Genomic DNA, 18789 nt, shown 5'->3' on the forward strand with positions numbered 1-18789 from the left:
TCAAATGCTCCAAAGCCGAAAGCAGTGGCTCCTATACTGAATAATAGTCAGCCATCGTCAAGCAAAGGAAAAGCGCCGAGTAATTTGTCGAATACCGTTGAAAATCGAATTCAAAAGATCGAACAGTCAGTCAGTGATTTGACGGACATGATGAAGAAATTCGCATTGTCCAACATGCTTGGTATGGTTCACGGCTCTCATCAAGTTTCGGAACCATCAAAAGGACCGTTTGATGTAGATTCAGATCGCTCAAATTTCTTTGTAGCAACTGTGCAACATGCGTCTAGAGAATATTTCTCGCGGTTCTTGGTTTTTGATACGGGAGCAACACAGTCTTGTGTCATCAATCTTGAATTGCTTACGGATGTTCAGCCACTTACAAATCACTTCATGAACACTTTCTCCTCTCCGATCGAAGCGACACATGTCGGGACACTAAAAATGGGCGATTATTTTATCAATCCCGTTTTCCATGTTCCCAATGGATGCGCCAACATAGTTTCAGCTACTCAACTGATTGACCATGGACTCAAGCCTCACTTCAAAACCAACCAGTTCCCAATCAAAGGCGGGGATAAAATCGTAACCACGTTTCCTAGGATTGGAAAACTTTTCATGAGCCCTATCTCTGAATACGTGTGTATAGTCAATATGAAGATTCCCAAAGATTTCGACTGGCATTACGGTTTAGGACATTCGTCGGATACATACGTTGATTTATTTTGTCAGCATAATAATTTGTCACCCAGTGCTTCAACAAAATCAAAGGATTGTCTAATCTGTGAAAAAGGCAAAATCCATCGGTCTCGGCACGCTCAAAAATTGCCGTCATCAAGCTTGCCGTTTCATCGACTGCACACGGATGTTTTGCAAATGTCTCCACCGTCAAAATTGGGTTTTTGGTACATTCTGGTGATAATTGATGATGCGACTCGATTCAATCGAATTTACTTACTCAAGGCAAAATCAGAATCTGAAGCAAAACTTGTATTGTTCATTGAAGAATTACAAAACAAGATTCAACGCGTCCCAGCTTATTTACACAGTGATCGTTCTAAGACTCTGGCCTGGGATGTCTGGGATGTTGGTGATGAGAAACAAAAGAGAGTATCAATTTCAGCATGAAAAGAAAGAGAGCAATTGGAAAAAACGAAGGAAAAAATGACTACAACAAACCTGGGATGTTGGTGATGAGAAACAAAAGAGAGTGAGGAAAGAGAAGTTCACCGGCATCCCAGAGAGGAGGCTTTGAGAGTGAATAGAAAATACAATATAAGCATCTGTGGAATATGCTAATACCTAAATACATGCCTATGCCGTAACAGCCACCCCCTCGAAAAGACTCCGACCAATGCTCAAAAACTTGAGCTACAAAAAGACAAGATAAAAAAAATGTGATAGAAAGAAGAAAAGAAAAAAAAGAAAAAAAAAAACACAAAGAGGTGAGGGAAAAGAAGAAAAAAAATGAAACAAAGATTTAAAAGTAAAAAGTCAAGAATAGATTGAGGAAACAAAGAAAAGAAAGTCCAACGAGGAGGCCCGTCCCTGGGAGTCAAAGAAAAAAATCAAAGGTGTCGTTATCTTAATCTCAGGAGCCTTTGGTATGAGGGAGACGAACAATTGCGGGGGGTGCATGTGTCTCGCAGCTAGCGCATGCTATCCCCCCTGGTACTTGCCATCGCGTATGTCACCACTTGGGGATGACATTTTGAGGCTGGCTAAACTCCTCTCGAAAAGCAACAGCCCGAGTGCCTTAGTCATGATGTCGGCAAGTTGCTGGTCTGTTGGCACCCACTGGATTGCAAGTCGCTTTTGGTGTAATTGTTCATTCACGTAGAAACAATCCCGCTCTGAGTGACGAGTACGCTTGTTGGCCGAGTTGTCTTTCGATATCTTCACTGCAGCGTCATTATCGCACATCAAAGTCGGCGTGATGATTTGGTTTGTCATGTCAAAAAAAAGCTCCTTGAGCCAGACCGCGTGTCGAGCGGCCCAACCCAGGGCCACGAACTCCGCATGGCAGGTGGATGTCGCTACCGAGGGCTGTCTCTTGCTAGCCCAAAGTATCGGAGTACCAAAAAGTGTTGTGACTGAGCCGTGCGTTGAGCGTGCAAACTCGCCACCCCAGTTGGCATCCACCCAGGTTAACATATGTGTGTTGTTCTTTTTGGGGTCAATAATCAATTCTCGGCAGCCGAAAGCCTTGATGTAGCCTAGAGCCTGCTGTACCGCCGTCCAGTGACGTTTGGTTGGTGATTTTGAGAAGCGCGCCAGGAAGCCCACTGTAAATGCCAGATCCGGCTGCGTTGCAACAGCCAGGTAATTAAGAGATCCCACGATAGACAGGTACCCATTTGGGTTAATCACCTCCTCGCCAGACTGAGTGGAGTTTAAGGTGTTCGTGTCTCTGATTGGAACATTCCTTGGTAGGGTTGCATTGTTAGTGAAGGTCTCCAGTATCTTCCGCGTGAGGAAAGGTTGCAAAAGAACAAATTTTGACGGACTAGGCCGGTCCACCTTGATGCCAACAATGTTGTGAATGTCCCCCTCCCAAGTTGTCCTAAGTTTCTTCTCGAGTTCTAGTTGGAAATCTGACATGACCTCCTTGGACGAGGCTGTTACAACGCCGTCATCTACATGGATCCAAACTAGAATTGAATCATTCCGACGCTGCATATGATAGAATGAGTCATCATAGTGGCTAACCCGGAAACCAATGCCCTCCATCACTTGCACGAAGTGCTTCCACCAACAACATCCACCTTGCTTGGTGCCGTACAGGCCCTTATCAAGTTTCAACGACTTTCCGCGGTGCTCTTCAGGGACTGACATGCCATCAGGTACCTTCACCCAAATGTCTTCGTCAATCTCGCCATGCAGATACGCCGCAGTGATGTCAAAGGATTCAACAGGCCATCCGTGGTACGCCGCAATCGTGAACAACATTCTTAAAGACGCAAAAGTTGCTGTCGGTGCCCACGTGTCATGGTAGTCTTGTCCAAATATTTGACTGAAACCCCGAACAATGTACCTCGCCTTGTACTTCTTAATTGAACCGTCCTGATTTCTTTTAATGTCAAAAAGCCAGCGAGCATCCGTCTCTTTCCTGCCGGGCGGTACATGCTCGAAATGCCAGACCTTCATGTCCCAAATGTTTGAGAGTTCCGTGTCGACCGCTGCAGCCCACTTGTTGCCATCCTTGCGCGCAATGGCCCGCGCATAGTTCCTAGGCAGTAGCTGAGTCCTAGTTACAGCCAACAGACCTGTCTTCTCAGGTGATTGCTTGATTAATGTCTTCTCCGCAACGTTTGAGCCAAGGACTAGTGCCGCGTTGAAGATCATGGGCATTGTCTCCTCGGTGTTCAAAAGCTTGTCAATGGAGCGCCTCACCGGCGCAATATTGGTTGCCTTGACTAGTTCATTGTTGTGTTGGGGTACCTCGATTTGGTCCAAATTTGCTGTTGCTGCAGCAGGCCCATTGTTCAATATCCTGTTGAGAGAGTTTGAGAGAGTCAACGACGTTTGCACTGGTGAGGGAGGGTTGATGGATGATTGACTGGAGTAAGGGAAGGTTGCCACGCTAGACTCAAAAAAAGTGTTGTTGGTTGGGACCCAAAAAATCCAACCCTTGCCGCCTTGAACATATCCCACGAGATTGCAACGCCAATCCCTTTCGGTACAGATCCGGTTTGTGGAAAAACACCACCTCCCCGAATGTACGAAGGCGGTCAAATAGTGGCTTCTTGCCAAACATCAGCTCCAGGGGTGTCTTGTCCCCCGTCAGTGAGTTAACTAGTCGATTATGGGTAAAGTACCCCCAAAGGTATGCAAAACCCCAGAACTTTGTTGGCAGACCTGAAGCTATCAGTGCCGTCCTAGCTATCTCCCCAACCGTCCGATGCAATCGCTCCGCTGCGCCATTCTGTTTGGGTTCATACGGCATAGAATGCTGATGCTTGATTCCTTTGTCCTGTAACCAGCCGATGAATGCCTTGGACGTAAACTCGCCGCCCCCATCGGTTCTAAATCGTTTCAACTTCTTTCCGGTGAGCCGTTCCATTCTCTCGATGTACCGTTTGAAATTCAAGCAAACTTCACTCTTGGCTTTGAGTAAGAAGCCCTCGGAGTACGTGCTAGCCAGATCGCGGAAGACAACTAAATACTTTACTCCGTTAAAACCTTCAATAAAAGGTCCCAAGACATCCGAGACTATCGTATCCATTGGGTGGAGTGCCGGTTTATCGGAGAGTCGGTTACCTCTGACACGCTTGCTCTTGCTGACCAAGCAATCCTCGCACACGAAGTCCTTGTTTGTCAGCTTATCAGGCAAGCCCGGTAGATTTCCCATCGCGCACATCTTGATTATTCTTTTCAGACTGATGTGCCCAAGGCGCCGGTGCCACATCAGTGCATCGGAGTTTTTAATATTCGCACTCATAGCTGTAATTGCAGAAATGTCATCGAACTGCAAAACATTGCAGGAGGTACAACAACAAGGGGAGATGGGGATGTCCGGAAGAAGACTGGAACCTGCCACCGGCGATTAATTGGATAAGACCGAAAGCCAAAACCGTTGGTAAAGTGAACCGACGCGATCCCATGATCGGAGATGCTTAGTTTTCCGCCGCCTAGTCTAAGTGTTTCAGCTGAGAGGAGAGTGCAAGACGCATTAGGGCTATAATACACATTGTTAATCGTGATTGATCCAGATTTGTTCGCAAGGGTCATTTTTCCAACAATGGTGATAAAAGACTGTGGTCCTCGAGTAGCCACTGATAAAGGGATGGGAACAGGTAGGATGGTTTGATCAAAGAGAAGAGAGAGATTGCTGGTGAAAGTATGGGACGCGCACGAATCTAGCCCAAACAAGCAACCCCCTTGCCGTAAAAAATGATCAAGCTTTTCTTGCGTCACCTTGGGTGTAGTCCCGTTCACCTTGGCGGAATGCAGCAATGGCATTTTTGCAGCGTCGCTTGGGGTCGGGGAATCAGAAATGGGTGACTCGCGTTTGCCGCCATGGAGAGTTGGAAGACAGTTTTGAGCACGAGAGTAGGTATTCGTTGCGCCAGAGTGATTCATGGCATTGGGAGGGTGGATGATGCGATCGCGGAAAGTGTCTGTGCCGCAGGTGTCGGGAGAGTTCCCGAAATCGGTAAAGGCTGATTGAGAAGTGTATTGGTCGCAGAGAGTTGATCCCACATTTAAGGCAGACCACTCTTGATAAACTGGCCGGCATTGGGAAGGCGACCCCGCAGTTAAGGCAGATCGCTCTTGAAGACCGGTGTGACAGGTGTTGGACATGACGTGTCCGCTGAAAAAAATCGACGAGTTGAAGAAGCGTCGGTGAAAAATTTAGTGATATCGCTCGCAAGCGGACTCTTGAAAATCCGTGAGTTATTCAGCAAGATTGAGGGCTCATAACCTCTAAGACTCTGGCCTGGGATGTCTGGGATGTCGGTGATGAGAAACAAAAGAGAGTATCAATTTCAGCATGAAAAGAAAGAGAGCAATCGGAAAAAAAGAAGGAAAAAATGACTACAACAAACCTGGGATGTCGGTGATGAGAAACAAAAGAGAGTGAGGAAAGAGAAGTTCACCGGCATCCCAGAGAGGAGGCTTTGAGAGTGAATAGAAAATACAATATAAGCATCTGTGGAATATGCTAATACCTAAATACATGCCTATGCCGTAACAATTGTGGCGCTGAATTTAGTTCATCAAAGTTTCTCACTAAGCTACAGGAGTCAGGAGTGTCAATTGAACGAGGTCCAGCAAATTCTCCGCAAACGAATGGAGTTGCTGAACGTTTCAATGGCGTTTTAATTGAAAAAATGAGATGTACACCACGGGAGTGCGCCAACGTCGGTTTGCTGATTGTTTTTGCCGGCAACCTGACCCTCCCCGACCCAGCCAAACCTTCCTGCTGGCCGCCGTCGTGGTGTCGCGGTTTGCAGCCACAGTGTCGGGCCGACCACAAGCGCTGCCGCATATCTGACGGCAGCAGGGGCGGGTCGCCGACAGGCTGCCCTTGTTCAAACAAATCTCTCAGCGACTCTCCAGGTTGTGAGATTATGTTTTTGGGCAGCCCCATCGACAATCAGCCGTCAAGCTACCCGCCATGTGATGGGTGCGTGGGATCATGTACTCGCACCTCTGCCACGAGAGGCCGTGAGAGTCCAGGCAAGAGACGCTCAGCGCGCCGCAAAAAAAACCTCGTAGCGAGGCTTGAACCCATGTTCCATCAGAAGCCCATCCCCACATGCACCGCATCTTCCAACTCGGCCAAAGGCCAATGGTGATTGGTTGATAGGTGAAATTTGAGAATACAGCCTAGCATCCTCAAGATGGGCTGATCCAAAATTTTGCAGAGTCATTTTTTGTCAAAAAAAAAAAACACTCTTCAATTTTTTTTTCTCGAGCTCTTGCATGAAAGAACAACCTCTGAGATGAGCAGGAAATGCTACGCTGAGGGAGGCCTCGACGGCAAGCCGGCGGCAAAACGCGGTCATCCTGACCCGGGTGAGCCTTGGCGAGACAGCTTCCGGGTTGGTTTGACAGCCCTGTGAGCTCAAGTCTGCAGTATCAGATGTGTCAGAAAAAAGACTGACCTTCGCGAGACGCCAACGACGTGCTGCTCTGCATTTGCACGGCAGCCCAACAGTGTGTCCTATGTTGTCGGGTTGTCGCTCCGAGGGAGCCCAGGACAAGGACGGCTGCCGGGCGGCTGACAGGCAGCGCGAGTTGGGTCAAGCCACCGGGTCGCCGCCAGGCAACTGACCGGCAGGCTTGCGGCGGAATGACCAAGGTGGTCGCCTGTCGTCAAGAGGGACGGCAGCCTGACCTTTGCAGACGCCGACGACGTGCTGCCCTGCATTCACACGGCAGCCTGACAGGAGGGACACCCCGACGCCGTGCTGCCGTGCATTCACACGGTAGCCCGACGTGTGTCCCTTTGTCGTTGGGTTGTCAGTCCGAGGGAGCCGAAATCGCTCTCGTGGTGTATGTTGCTTCAATCTCAAGTCCCACAATCAATGTGGCATGAAGCAGCCGTTCAGAGCATCTCCAACGGTCCGGGGGGCAGTTGGCCTGCGTTCCCCGGCCCGCGAGCACATTTCACAGCAGTCGCGGCTCAGCTCCAATTATGGACTGGCAGTTCAAGCTGCAATCCAACAGACGGATCTCACTCCTCCAGCACCACCCACCACCCTTGTTCCGGTCATCAATGGGAGTATAGCATACTCCCCTCGATGACCGGAACGTTCTGGTCATCAATGGGAGTATAGCATACTCCCCTCGATGACCGGAACGTTCTGGTCATCGGGAGGCATGTACATCAATGACCAGAACGTTCTGGTCATTGGGACGCATGTATCTCGATGACCGGAGCAAACGACGGAAAAACTCCTCTCGATGACCCAAGCGGACCAGTCATCGAGAGAGGTCATGATATTTTATACTCCTCTCGATGACCGGAGAGAACCGTCCAGTCATCGAGCGGAGTTGTTTACTCCTCTCGATGACCGGAGAGAACTGTCCAGTCATCAAGCGGAGTTGTTTACTCCTCTCAATGACTGGAGAAGACCATGCACGTATCTCGATGAACGGAGCAAACCCGGTCATCAAGAGGAGGAAACAATCCTCTTGATGACCCGAGCGGACCAGTCATCGAGGGGAGTTATCTTACATTGTACTCTTCTCGATGACAGGAACGGGCCCGGTCATCAAGGATGTACGAGTGGTTACTCCTCTCGATGAACGGAGAGAGCCGGTCATCAAGGTAATTGTTTACTCCTCTCCATGACTGGCCGAGAGAACCAGTAATCGAGAGGAGTACATATTTGATCCTCTCAGTGACCGGAACAGACCCAGTTATCGTGAGGACTCTTGACTTAATCCAATGCAGACATGTTTTTTTCTGTCTTGGCGAGCTTCGAGTAGGAGTTGGGGTGTGTTGTGGACCATCTTTGCTGATGAAGTCAAGTGGATGGAGGTGTGTCTGGTCAATTGCGGCTGGGAGGCGACCTGCAGAAGTCAGCAGGTGATTGCGGGTTTGACTGCCCCCGGCAGTGTTCCCAGGGTCGTTCTGCAGGTCCGTTAGCGCGCAAGAAAGGAACCCGGGCGGCCAAAGTTCGCCCCCGAACGCCCAGTCGCGGCTCCGTTAGAGATGCTCTCACGCGTTGACTTTTTTGAATGTTCTTCCGCACTCGTCGATTAATTGGGTTTCACCTACGTCGATGCTAGCTAAATCAAACTTGTCACCTACGTCAATGCTAGCTAAATCAAACTTGTTGATTGAGCCTGATAGCACAAATATGCTGCTCATTCCTTTTGGAGCTAAATTCGTGGTGCATAGACCGGATTCACTCAAACTTCAACCACGTGGTGTGGAGCTACAATTTCTGGGATTCGAGCCGTTCTCGGATGTGTCGCGTTTCTATGATCCGCTGGTCCATAGAGTGGACATTAGCCAGGATTATATTGTGCCGGTGTTTCAGGTAAAATCTGGTGAGGCCCCGCCCACTAAAGACCTCAAATCTCTTCCTTGCGTGGTCACGGTTTCCGAAAGCAAAATACCGCGTATGGTTCGACTCCCGGGAAAATATAGATCGTCCGGCTCTGACAAATCAAGTAGTTCAGATTCTCCAGACTCGTTGGATGAATCCAAATCGACTCAAATTGAATCAGATCGTGAGAAGTCAGCGCCCGTGCAAAGTTTAAACCAAACATTGGAAAGTGAAGAGGACTCGGATGTATCACACCTGTGGGCACCTACATACCCCATAGTATGCAATACCTGAGAGCCCCGCCTAGGTCACTGCATACCGCCTTTTTCGCAGGCAAAATAAAGTCCCTGGGAAACCCAGAAGACCCAAAAGACCTGGGTCTCGGACTTGGCAAATTTGTGTGAAGTCCCCTTTTGTAGCCGGACCGGTGATACACCGGTCTTTACTACAGTCAACTGATGATAGTACTGCTACATCACGACCACCGGCTTATATCACATCCCCCGTCCGCATCACATCGGCCCCACAGTCATATGCCCCCAGGCGGAATCAACATGACCTTCTCTCCCCGCCATGCCTACACCCTCGGAACTCTACACCCTCCCGAACGCCATCCTCTGGTCTTACAGCTAGACACAACTTACCACTTGATCTCTCCGACACTTCAGGTCTCTTATTATCCCCATATCCAACCCCTGACTACTTCTAAACCACCACTTTACAAAATTTTTCCTCTTCTCTCCTCATTAGCTTACTTCAAGCCGCCGCTGGAGGACATTAGAATATCTAAACATATCATTTTTCTTATCACTCATAAGTTACCTGTTTTTTGTTGGGTCACTCATGATTTGCTAGCATCCAGTCGGATCACTCATAGAATGCTCGTCTTCTGCAACTTGTTCATAAATGACGTGATTTTTGTTAGTTGCCAGCAATGAAGCAGTTGTGCTACTTGGCTAGTGTTTGCATTGTATCTTGTTGAGAAGCACCCGGAAGGACCTGATAGATGGAGATAAACAAGAAGAGGCACAAGCCCCCAAGTTCATGACGCGACAAGACAAGTTTGAGAAAATTATTTGGAAAAAATATTCATGACACAACAAGCCAGTGGCAAACAAGCTAGGTGCGACACAACCACAAGCAACCACAAGCAATAAGAATTTGTAAGTCGGTCAAAGTTTGAGACAGGATCTCAGGGAGGCAGGATAACAAGAGAGCACAAGATGAGAGAAATGAGACATTCACAGCGAGACAACAGACATGATAAACCAGAGATAAATGACTTCAAAGTTGCAAGTTTCAAGCGGAAAGGCGCGGTTGGTTCGAGTATCAAATAGGTCATAGCAATTTCAAGGTAATTGGACAACAGGAGGTAAAACCGTTGACTGAGAGCAGTCGGAGACGAGTTTTCAAGCGGATCAGGGAGTGGTAGGAGTCACCGATCTTTCCTCCCGGAAGATACCAGTCGAGTTGATGAGGGCATGATCATGCCTCGTCAGCATGCGGCGCTTGGGAGCGACTCCATCATCCGATTCCAAGGATGATGTATCGTCTTCTGATTCAAAGATACGGCTCTTAGTCTTGCGAGGACGTTTTGAGCAACTAGCCTTACCTGCCTTGGAGCGAACAGGTCGTTTGGGGCCAACTCTTTTCACGCCGTTTCTGGAGTGATGCTCACTTGTGATTTGGGTACTGTTAAGCCGAACAGTTATACGGGGGGCTTCGTCCGGGTCTTCGGAGTCGGGCTTGTGCCCAAGAGAACGAATCCTATCGTCTGAGGCCTCGGCAGGTGGACCAATCAGTCGGACCCACCCGTTTGCAAAGGCCGTCAGAATGCGGCGAGTCCGCGCAATCCGCATGTCTGAAGGACGAGCACAAAAGTCCGCTGGTACAACACCCTTGCTGTTCGGCAGGACCTGCAGAGTAACGTCGAGGTCACGCAGCTTTTGCTCAGTTTTTGTACCGGGCCATCCTTTGGTCCAAACTCCACCAGTGGCTTCGCCTGTAGGCCAAATTGTTAGTCAGAATGTGGAATTGCCTGATAGGGGGTATAGCTTACACAAGGCCTCCTTGAGTTTTGCTCGAACCTCAGCAGCATTTGCAAGCTTGCTACCTATGACAATGAAAAATCAAATAAGCACAACAATACCGACCATACAAAGCTGAAATTGACATACCTAAGTCATGTGGACAATCTCCGTCTTCGGGATCTTTCCCAGAGCGGCGTTTGCGCTTGTTACTTGGTTTGGGATAAGCACCAGTGATCGCCTTGACTGCTTGCTGGCCGTTGACGAAGTTGTAGAACAGTTGGCAAGTGTTGGTGCCCCCTTCGAGGACGTCGAGGAACTCTTCACCAATGAAGCTACCTCCGGTGATGAGTTCGGGATTGTGAGGGTCACGCGATGCAATGGCAAAGAAGCCCTCAACCTGATGGGACACGCTCAAGTTTTTGAGCTGCAAGTAACAAATAGGAACTTCAGCAAATAACATGGGAAGAAAGGGTACTGGGATGTAACTCACATCCCGTTTGACCTTTCGGATCCACATTTTGAGTTTGAACCGCTCTCGCTTTTTCCATTGGGCAACGGCGTCGGGCGAGTCCTCGGAGGCTGATGCAACAGAGTCCGGGGGGGTTATAGTATCGAGAAAGTCTTGATCTCGCCATTGATCCTGTGTATCAAAATCCAGGAGACGCCAGAGCTCGCCACAAGAGACCATTCGATCCTGAAATGGAATTGATTCTGAGGAGGGAGAACGTTAGTACATAATAGTTGGCCAGAAATACAGGTGATAGAGCTTACTGTCGTGGTAAATGGGGCTTGCTTCCTCGTCATATTTACAAAAATTGTTGAAATTGGTGGGTCCGCGGATTCAAACCTCATTGCCGAGATAATTCAAGGCAGGTTGCGCATGTAGCATCCTCTCAATTATGATGAGGTGGACGGACCTCTGATACTGACGGTACGCCTCCTCAAGGGCAAGCTTATCATCAGCAGTCAAACAAAGATACTCGGCATATCTGGCAGCTCGGGCACGCAGCTTGTCTAGCGAGTCGTTTTGGATTTGTTCCATGACTTCTGGGGGGGCGCGTTTCCTGGGCGCTGGAGGGGCTGCATCTGACGAATCTGGGTCATCAAGGAATGAGACACGACGAGGGGCAGGCGGGGTCTCGGGTTGTGGAAGCTGGAAAATAGAGGGTGTTGTCGGTGCCCGCTGGGCGTTAGGCGATGTTTCTTCGGAGGGAGCTGGTGGTTGTGGGGGGGGTGGCACAGCAGGAGTAGGCGGACTCGGATCAGATGGAGCATCCCCATTGGGACGAGAAGGTGTCGCGGCTTTTTTCCGGGGTGCCCGCTTTTTTGGGGCCGGTTTGGAAGGTTGAGAAGTCGGACTAAAGTTCACAGGGGGAGGGAGGCTTGGCGATAACATAGGACCACTGGGAAGGAAGTTTGGATTTTGTGGAGGGTTGTGACGTGCAGCAGGGTTTGCACCCCAGTTGATTGGGCCAGCGAGTGGAGAAGTGCAGGTGTACTGCAAACTCGGTGGATGATGGTCTTGCGACAACTGTTGGACACAGGAAGTGGGATGCTCGGATGGGGATTCAAGGAACAACAGATTGGGGTGGGGGCCGCGCGGCCCAATCTGACCCGAGTACATGGCATGAGAGTCAGGGGTGGAAGAAGGGAATCGTCCGGCTGATTGCAAGGAGTGCAAGTCACGGGGTGAGGCACTGTGACCATGAGAGCAATCGGAGGCTTGAGGCAGGGCCCCATGAATCGGGTGCGCCATCGGGGTCCGTCCAGCTGACAATTGAGGATTCATCCAGGCTCCAGGCGAGGTTCCCATTGGGTAGATCTCAGTTGGGGTCGAATAATTTGTGCCACGCTGGCCGGATTGGGGATGACCATCTGCTTGTGAGGGGAAACAACAGTCAGGAGCGTTCAAGGGAGGATGATCAGAGGCAGCAACTTACTGTAATTCCCGGGTGATGAGTACCCTTGATCTTGGCCAACTGGAGTTCCGTACGGTCGAGACATGGCGCACAAGGTCAAAACAACTTGGACAGGCAGCGGTACACTGAAATCGGTGGTGAACGGTGAGATCGGGGAATTTTGGGATTTTTAGAAGTACGGAGGCCAGTCGTGCACTGCGGGGCAGTCGTGCACTGATTTTTTTTGGGTGGGAGGGGGCTGGGGAGGGTTGTGCGCTATTTCAGGGAGGGGGGGGGGGGTGCAGAGGGTCGTGTGCTGGGGTTGGGGGGGGGGGGGGGTGCAGAGGGTCGTGTGCTGGGGTTGGGGGGGGGGGGGGGGGGGGGTGGACCACGTTGGAATCTGTGGGAAGAGAAATGACTGATCATGGCCGAGATGGGTTAGGGTTAATGTGGTTTGGAATTTTCTTGCGCTGCGGATCGAACATCATGGAACATTGATACCCACATTCCGGCCACATTCTAACCCAAAAGGAGATCAATAGAACATCATGGAATAAAATTCTGGCCACATTACATAATCCCAGAGAGGATTGTGATTACGTTGCTGCAATCTGTGCTTGCAGCTGCACCTGGGCCCCTCTACCGCAGTAAGCCGCAGTAACTACAGGGCCAATGGATCCAGCAAAAAAAAAGTTGCTGTGTCTGTTTGCGCACAAACAGACGCAACAAGTGAGATTTTTCTTGTGTTGAGGTGTCTGTGTCTGTTTGCACGCAGACGGAATATGTGTGGGTTACGCAAACGGGGAAATAAGTGTGTTGATGTGTCCATTTGCACGCAAACAGAATATGCGGCACATGAGTGTGTTGTGTTTGTGTGCAAACAGAAATGAAGAGGCAGGAGTGTGTTATACTTTATGCTTACGTGCAAACAGGCATGGCAAAGGAGTGTGAGGTCCCATCCCTTTGCGCGCAAGCAGAGAAGACTATGGAGTGAAAGTGAAATTCAAGTATCAATGGTCATTTGTTCATACTTGCCTTTGTCATGTTGGTTTGCGCGCAAGACTGCCGGATTTATGTGATGCACCAAAGCCTTGGTTATGTGCCACACAAATAACATCTGTGACTAAAACCAAAATAATTGGACCAGTCTGATTCATTCTAAAAAATCTTTGGGAATACTGACCCATTGGTCTTAGCATCATTGGCAGAGATTATTTGAAGTCCAAAAACTTGCTAGCCATCCTCATGGCAATGGCACTAATGTTTTGGTTGACCTCACAAATAAAGTGTGTGACTGACACTAAAAATTATTTGTCAGTCAGTCTAAAGAAATTCTCACAGTGCATCAGACTGACCTAAAGTCTTTTGAACAAATGTAATTTTTGGGGCATACCAACTACTTTGTTACATTACGTTGACTAGCAAATTTATGTACCCACAAATAATATCTGTTAACATTAATCACTTGCAAAGCCTGGCAGCTCATCATTTACTACCTGTTGGTTTTTCCCATAGAGATATATTATTAGAATCTATAAATAATTGGAACTTTGTTCAAATGGTTGGGTTGGTAATTTTAAATGGTTGGGTATTATCAATTCAATGAATTTATTATCAATTCAATGAATTTTTATTTGAACATAAAACAATCATCCATTACATAATTGGTGGTCATGTTGAGTGATACACACTTTGAAAGGAACTAAACAACATGATAAATAAAATGAATAAAATTTTGTGTTCCTTCTAAGAAAAATTTCTGAGTTCAAACCAAAGTTTGGATCACAAAACTCATTTAATTTTGTTCTTGTGGCTGATCATTCCTATTAATTGGATCAGATCTATTCTTCTTTGAAATTTGTAACAGATCTCTCTTGGAAATTTGAGATCTATTCCTCTTGGGAATTTGGATCAGATCTATTGCTTCCCTCTGGTACATACATGATCTATTGATCTTTTTTACCACCGGTGGACTTGAGATACACTATCTAACCTCACTTCAGTGTTTGGATAAAATAATATTCAATAATAAATGAAGACACCAAGATTTTGAAATGTAATAGCTATTTGATTTAAATGATAGCAGGAATTTTACATATTCATTAAATCTATGTGTCATTTTCATCATTTTCATCATTTTCATCATCCAAAAGTTCAACATCCTCCCCATCATCTACATTCACGTCAAGGACCGCATCTTCCAAATCTTCGTCCACATCAGGAATTGTAGGCTGAGATTCGTTCCTCTCAATATGTTGAATCAAAGTATGCCATTCGGAAATGGAATGTTGATTGCTCGCAGGTTGACAGCGAGACCACAACCAAGTAATGTCCTCCAACCAACTTGAGACCAGTTGCTCGTGTGATTTGAGTCGCAGTTGTAACTCATCGCGGATCACCATCATTTTGGCCTCTCGCGCCATTCTGCCGCACACAATACTGTCAATGTAGTCAATCTCGAGATTTGGATTGTTTGCAAGCTGATCGATACCTGTGAAATAATGCGGGTATTAATTATGGCAAACAAGTGAAATCATGTGAACAAGAAAAACTAACGAGTGCCAATATGATCAATGGTGTTTTGAATACGCGTGTGGTGGGCAACAGCCCAACCTTTCGCCCGGGCTAGTTCCTGTGCAATCAGCTCAAATTCCTCCTGGGTCCGTTGAAGGATTAAAAAACAATTTATTCCTGTCCTGACATCAGGGTCTACAGCCCAAGGCGCACTGGAATGATAGTACAGCCCATCACTCCAGAATCTATGGTCCATTGGCCATTTAGAAAAGTTCTCGTACACAAGAGGGTGATCGTCGGCGTCGGATAACTGCTGGTTGGGGTATTTGTTCTTAAAGTTTGTGAATATTCGGTTGAATTGATTGATGAGTTTCTTCACTGCCGGACGTCGGGATTGCATTGCTTTGATAATTCTCTCTTTTCCTCGAGTTCCAATTCGAGATCCCATAGAGTTGATAAGCGGTTGTTGCTCGGCATTCAGCTGTACAGCCTGTACAAACAACTCTGCTTTGGCATCCCAGAGAAGGAGCCTGAGCTTCTGCTCTTCGGGGTCTGCCAAAGAAAATACAATGAACAAATTGCAATCAGATACATCAGAATCATAAGTCATTTCTATAGCTTACCGCCAGTCTCCACTGCAGTGCTGCCAGCAATTTCTTCGGTCTCTCTTCTCAACATATCCGACTGTTCAGTGATTGAGTCCATTAGCTGACGAACTTGAGCTGGACTTTCAAGGAAGATTGTCGGGCTTTGGAGACGTGTCCTGACAAGAATACAGAAGAGCTTGTTAGAATTGTACTAGAATTGTTATTTTATATGTAAGAATACATTTGCTTCACCTCATAAGCTCCAAAGTTTCTTCCCGCTTGTACAATGATAAAAGCTTGGCACGACGAGTGCTCTCTTCCTTGGTGTGGTCCCTCTGAAAATCGCGCTGCAAGTCCCACTGTTGCTTGAAAAATTGAACGGTATAGTTTCCGCCTCCTTGCTCGTGGGGTTTTTTTTTAGAAAGCAAGTGAGTTAGAGTGCTTTGAGTCTCTTGACGGCGGCGAACAGAATGTCCAAACTTCCTTCGCAGCCAAAAGGCTGAAACATACCCAATCAGATGAGGCTCACAAAGTGATTTAAAGAAAACACTTACTTAGCTGCCGGATGCCTCGCTTGTTGTAATGTTTGAGCCGATGAGAAATTGATGAGAGACGATGGTTGCGAGTGGCATATCTTAGCGGGCTGACAAGCGGGGAGAGATACGACCACATTCTCTCCAAGCCCTCTCCATCGGACACTCCCCACCCTTTGTTGAAGCGTGGATGATACTCTAGCTGGCAGAGCCAGTTATGAACGTACGCGTGGAATACGGAGGTACCAAAGCGGATTCGGGTGCGATGTTGTGGTAGAAGCCCTCTCTGATGAGCAAGGAGCATGTTTTCAATCTCGCTATCAATAGCATCGAAAAGCACTATTCAAAGGACATATTGCTTACCAGCCTGATGTACTTGTCCATGCTGCACCCAATATCGTACAGTATTCCAACTTTTCGAGTTGGTTCAACCACTGAGATAACACGCTGGATCAGAGCCATTGGGAAATGTCTCTGCTCACCCGACTTATGGATGTTGGCCAGATAAACAGCTCTGTCGTGCCGACAACAGCAGCCCATAAGGCCGGTGTCATCACATCCCTTCCAAGTCGATTCACTTCGTTTATCGTCGGCAGCCTTGTGTGATTCTGTACATCGATCGGTCTGTTTGAATCTGACATCAGTTGATGATCAAAGTCAGGAAAGGAAAATGTCTACCTGCTCAGGTGTCATCCCTTCGGCTTCCTTAGCTCGGATGTCATGAGAGACCTGGTCGACTTCACCTTGCGGCAGGAAAATTCTAGGTGTGCGAAGGGCTTTGTAATTGCGGCTCGAACTGGCTTGGTGTCGATGCTGAAAGTTACCATCAAGGCAGAATATCGCAGAATCTCGAGTCTCTTCCGGGTAATCATCTGGGTTGGGAGGCCGTGGACCAAAACAGGCGGGGCATGATGTACATGCTAGGGTTTCCGCCTCGCTCAGCTTCAGAGAGTTATAAACCACCGTGCTGGTATTTTCTTTGAGTAGACGGAACAGATCAACAGCTGCTGTGAATGGCTTTCGCATTTCTCGAGCCTATAGTCAGAAAAACACATCCCAAGATACCGTTAGTCACACTTGAACAAGATGCAAACTAAAATAGATTGAAATATTCTACATGTTTCCGATTGCGAGCACACAGCCGTTGCGAGCGAGGTTCGAGCCAAGCAGTGAGAGCGAGTGTAAAGGGCTGAGCTCCTATATGGCTATGGTTCCATAGGTGATTATGGAAGATAAGGAGGGGTACCGAGAATGCCGTTTGGGGTTTGATCGGTGATCCTGCAATGTAACCATGCTGAAGAAGCCGTACTCCATCTAGAGTACATTCACAGAATTGGATGATCTTCCTTTCCTGACCTGATTTCTTACAATTATCAGTGATTTGTAGGAACGCAAGAATTAACCAAATTGCTTACCTTGTATGTCCACCAGATCAACTGGTCAACTATAGCGTTTAGAGCAGGCGGGAGAGCAGCTAGCAAACGAATCGTAGGAGTTGGGGCCGGCCCAGTTGTTGGTTTTAACCTTCAGCTTCATATACTCGCCTTGGAGCGGACAAATTAGTAGTTCCCAGTTATATTCGCGCGCTTGTTGGCGGTATCTCTCTTTGTAAGAAGCCATCGCTAGATCAATGCTGTCAGGTACGTCTTCACCAAAAGTAACCCATTCGGATTCGGCTCCAGCTTGGTCCCAACTAGTTGATTCCTGCCAAGAATCATTCGTGTAATTGATGGCCGGGTTGGTTTGATCCAAGAGGTTTCCAATAGAGAGCGGCTGAGCTGCTTGTTCACGCTGATGGCCCAACTGCTCTTGCCGCTGTAGCCGCGCCAAGGTGGCTGCGTTTCTGTCAGAGTAAATCTGTCGACGGAGAGCCTGGGTACGGTTTCCCCCTCGGACACGCATTCGGGTGATTGGCATCTTGGATTTTGAGACAAGTGCTGAGAGAAATTCAAACCCAAAAATCTGTCAACTACACGGTCTTTATTCCCTGGATTTGATATATACCACTTACATGTTGTGACGGGGAAGAATCAAGAGTGGTGGGGTACTGTTGTTTATGACAGGTCGGGTGCGGTTTTTCAAATTTGAGTGAGGTCGATGGCCGGTGGTGTAATGTGGGTTGGCCCGGCGGTACAAGACGTAGGTGCGGCCGGTGTGATGTGTACCCGGGGGAGTGATATGTGGATGGGTGGTGAGTGATGTAACTGTACTGTTCTCACCGGGCTGTACTATGATCGGCGATGGGGCCCCCGGGGGGGAGGGTATAGGCCAGCTCCGTGGTCCAATTTTGATCAAGTCCGAGACCCAGGTCTTTTGGGTCTTCTGGGTTTCCCAGGGACTTTATTTTGCCTGCAAAAAAGGCGGTATGCAGTGACCTAGGCGGGGTTCTCAGGTATTGCATACTATGGGGTATGTAGGTGCCCACAGGTGATGTATCATTACAAACAAAACAAGCTTGGTTAAGTCGTCGTCAGCAAGTTAGTGCAGAAAAAGCTAGAGAAGAAATTCAGACTGGTGAAACTGTTTGACCGCATCAACTAGGTGAATCCTCTGAACATCGTCCTAATCAAGGGAGACATTTCAAGCTTTTGGAAAACATTCTGGGCCAGCTCAGACCGAGCTGGGAGTGGAGTTCATCGTTCAAGCCGTCAAACGAAATTCGTGCGGATATTGATACCTCAAACATTTTGTCGACAAAAAGACGACAGCGAATTTCTAGCGGT

The 18789-nt window shown here is 48.0% G+C and overlaps 3 protein-coding genes across 3 annotated transcripts; all 3 read right to left on the minus strand.

Moving 5' to 3' along the window:
* Positions 1 to 9922: 9922 nt before the first annotated feature.
* On the minus strand, positions 9923 to 12538 carry PtA15_15A59 (uncharacterized protein; the record flags this gene model as incomplete). The annotated part of the gene is made up of 7 exons (XM_053163712.1): positions 9923 to 10506; positions 10564 to 10617; positions 10682 to 10958; positions 11025 to 11245; positions 11306 to 11322; positions 11452 to 12409; positions 12475 to 12538. The coding sequence occupies 7 exons, from the start codon at positions 12536 to 12538 to the stop codon at positions 9923 to 9925; spliced, it is 2175 nt and encodes a 724-aa protein (XP_053027224.1).
* Positions 12539 to 14540: 2002 nt separating this feature from the next.
* Positions 14541 to 15651, minus strand: PtA15_15A60 (uncharacterized protein; the record flags this gene model as incomplete). The annotated part of the gene is made up of 4 exons (XM_053163714.1): positions 14541 to 14923; positions 14989 to 15064; positions 15134 to 15498; positions 15570 to 15651. The coding sequence occupies 4 exons, from the start codon at positions 15649 to 15651 to the stop codon at positions 14541 to 14543; spliced, it is 906 nt and encodes a 301-aa protein (XP_053027225.1).
* A 1855-nt stretch (positions 15652 to 17506) lies between these two features.
* PtA15_15A61 (uncharacterized protein) lies at positions 17507 to 17983 on the minus strand (the record flags this gene model as incomplete). Its single annotated transcript, XM_053163715.1, has 1 exon — positions 17507 to 17983. One exon carries the CDS (start codon positions 17981 to 17983, stop codon positions 17507 to 17509), a length of 477 nt encoding a protein of 158 aa, XP_053027226.1.
* Positions 17984 to 18789: the final 806 nt, after the last annotated feature.

The sequence above is a fragment of the Puccinia triticina genome, chromosome 15A (genome assembly GCF_026914185.1).
Source record: "Puccinia triticina chromosome 15A, complete sequence".
NCBI classification, from domain to species: domain Eukaryota; kingdom Fungi; phylum Basidiomycota; class Pucciniomycetes; order Pucciniales; family Pucciniaceae; genus Puccinia; species Puccinia triticina.